Below are 2,993 nucleotides of genomic sequence, written 5' to 3'. Positions count from 1 at the left end.
ACACCTTCAACATTTCTGAGGATTTTCTCATTAAATATTTTTTGGTTCTGATCTGCATCTACTGCAGTCACACAGGATTAGATCCTTTATAGCATCAGCTGGCGATATATTCACATATAAAGTGGCCATTATATGACCGGAAAAAAGTGCAACTGTAATACTGATAAACTGCGTTATCACCCTGATCTGAAACACACATTAGCAGTTAAAGCCTGTAAAGACCTGAAGACATTCTGTTCTCTCTGTCATCACTTTGTGTAGAAAAGTTTCCAGTGCTCTTTGATACATCCAGGAACAAACTGATCACATTTACTCGTTACAATTATGTTTTGTGTATGTAACTTTAAATAATCTGTCAGTCTGTGAGAGCTGCTTCTTTAGGTACAGTTTCACTGACTAATGTTCTTAGTTAAAAGGATTTTAACTAAGAACATTCTAGACTTTGGTTACTGGTTTTATCCAGTAATAGTAAATAGTAAAATAGTAATAGTATAGTAAATAATAGTAAAATATTCTAAGTCCTCTTTTTAATCTGAATCACATTTAGTCTGACCCTCCTCTGGGACCACTTTGCCATGGGGGACCCTACCAGGAGCAAATGCTCCAGACAACACAGCTTCCAGAATCAACGAGTACACAAGCCCTCTACCTCGACAAGGTAGTGATCCACAGAGAGGAGGGGGATCAGGAGGACTGGGAGCCTCAAAGAGCACAGAAACATGTTCACACAGGAGGTGAGTCAGCAGCCGGCTGCAGAGAGGACGGTGACTTGTTGATGGCCTTATAGCCTTTTTGGGTTGGATCCTCTTCATTTGCTCGTTTGGGTTTCCAGAAAAGAAATCCAGCAATGCAAGAAACCAGCAGCACCACACCACCAACAACAGCTAACACCAGTCCACGGTGAATACGAGAGAAGTTTCCATCAGAAGAATCTGAGGATTAAAGAACAGATATGAGTCAGGCTGAACATGGAACAGCGTCCTGTTTGAAGCAGGAATCAGCGTTGGTGCTGATCTGACGCGGTGGTGAAACGGTCGAATCACAGTTTCAGAAATAAGCCCCACCCCCTCCATGTTACTGGATGGGACATGAAACTAAAAACTCAAAGTAGAAATCAAATAAATGTTTCTGTCAGTTGAAGTTGTTTTTATCAGGCTGATGTTTGTTCAAGTGTTCATGTTTCTGATCAGTTTGGTTTTAATTAGTTATTTGATTCTATAAAACGAGGCTGTGACGTCATGATTGACAGCTGTAACTGACTCCTGATTGGTCGGCGGGTGTTTGGGAGGGAACAGTCACACACACACACACACACGCTAACTCACCTCTGTCTTTGACCATCAGATGGATGACCCTGATCGGCTCCTCATCAAGGACGCCTCTCTTCTTTCGTCTTGAAGCGCCCAGAGAAACTCGACACTCGTGCGTTCCAGCATCGTTGTTCGTCACGTTCTTCAGAATTAAAGACACGTCTCTGTCCTGTGGCTGTCTGTCCACCAGCTGCACCCTGTCCCTGAAGGACTCATGCTGGTGCTTTGGGTCTGAGCGCCCATCGCTGTAAAAGAGGACGTACTCTTCTTTCTTCAGGTCAGGTCTGGTCCACTCCACAGCTCTGATGTCGCCGTCACCAGCCTCACATCTCAGAGTCACATCATCTCCAACAAACTTAACAATCTCTGAAAAACAACAAGACAAGAATCAACATCCAGAGCAGAAAGTCACAGAGCAGGAATCACATATATTGAGGAATAAATGTGACTTTATTCACAATTTTAGTTTTAGTTTATTAAGTCGTTATAAAGTGTGGTGACACATGAAAAAAATCATTAAAAAGCGTCTCACACAAACACAAACAAAGTGTCTGAACCCTTTCCCTGATTCTCATCACCACCACTGCTCTTCTCCTGTTACTTCCTGAGCCTCTTCATTTAAAACAATGTTTTATTAAAATGCACTGAGATTACAACCTCTGCATAAACTGAATTCAACTGAAGAATGTAAAATGCACTCACAGAAACACAAGAGAATACAACAGAGACAGTGTTTAGTAAAAACAAATATCTGACATTAAATCAGAGCTTCATTTAAAAAAACAGGTTGATGTCCTGGTTCACAGAGCTCGACTAGAAACTGACATCAATTATTCCTGTTTAAAGTCGCTGGAACATGTAAACATTAACAAAACATTATTATAAACAATCATTAGATGATCTGACACATATATTTTGTTTTTTGTCTCTTTCTGCAGTTTTTAATTTTCTTCTGTGATCTTATTGTGGATGGAAGTTTTCTGACTGTAAAATGTATCATGTCAGCCAATCACAACACAGAGGCCAATGACGTCACACCCCGCCCCTCCTTATGTAGAAACAGCAGCTGCTTCGGAAGTGTGCAGTTAGTCCGGACTGTGTGAAACATTGTGTATTTACAATAACTAACTGATTCAACCCAACATTTATTAAACAACACATTTTACACACAGATAGTTAAAATAAAACACGTTACTTATACAACTATCAACTTATAAAATTGCATTTAACTGTAAACACAAAGAGATGATCACAGTAAATTTACTGTTATACAACACTGCTTATTAATAAATATATTGATCCATGTTACCTTCAGCAGCTGCTGCTGACAGCAGAAACATCAGGATGAAAAGCGCCATGGCTGCTCAGCGAGTCGATCTTTACTCTCCTCTCTTCTTTTTCTGTATGACATTTACGGGGAACCAGCAGCAGCAGCAGACTGAAGAGGTGGAGCTGTTTTTTCTGTCAGCTGACTGAAGAGGAGGAGCTGATTTTTCTGTCAGCTGACTGAAGAGGAGGAGCTGATTTTTTCTGTCAGCAGACTGAAGAGGAGGAGCTGTTCACAGCCGGAAGCCTTTGATGCATTCAGTCAGGTTTAAAATAAGAGTCTTATTAGAAATAACATCTTACCATTTTCATTTTATATCTTACAGTCTTACGAAGTTTGTCTTCATTTTACATTCA

The 2,993-nt window shown here is 40.4% G+C and overlaps 1 protein-coding gene across 1 annotated transcript; it reads right to left on the bottom strand.

Moving 5' to 3' along the window:
• Window positions 1-524: 524 nt before the first annotated feature.
• On the bottom strand, window positions 525-2,738 carry LOC131989772 (uncharacterized). Its single transcript, XM_059355100.1, has 3 exons — window positions 2,620-2,738; window positions 1,326-1,676; window positions 525-932 (listed from the first exon to the last, which is right to left on the bottom strand). Exons 1-3 carry the CDS (start codon window positions 2,666-2,668, stop codon window positions 724-726), a joined length of 609 nt encoding a protein of 202 aa, XP_059211083.1. The 5' UTR covers window positions 2,669-2,738; the 3' UTR covers window positions 525-723.
• Window positions 2,739-2,993: the final 255 nt, after the last annotated feature.

This window comes from Centropristis striata, chromosome 17 (genome assembly GCF_030273125.1).
Source record: "Centropristis striata isolate RG_2023a ecotype Rhode Island chromosome 17, C.striata_1.0, whole genome shotgun sequence".
Lineage (NCBI taxonomy): Eukaryota > Metazoa > Chordata > Actinopteri > Perciformes > Serranidae > Centropristis > Centropristis striata.
This window is presented reverse-complemented; position numbering and strand designations above follow the sequence as displayed.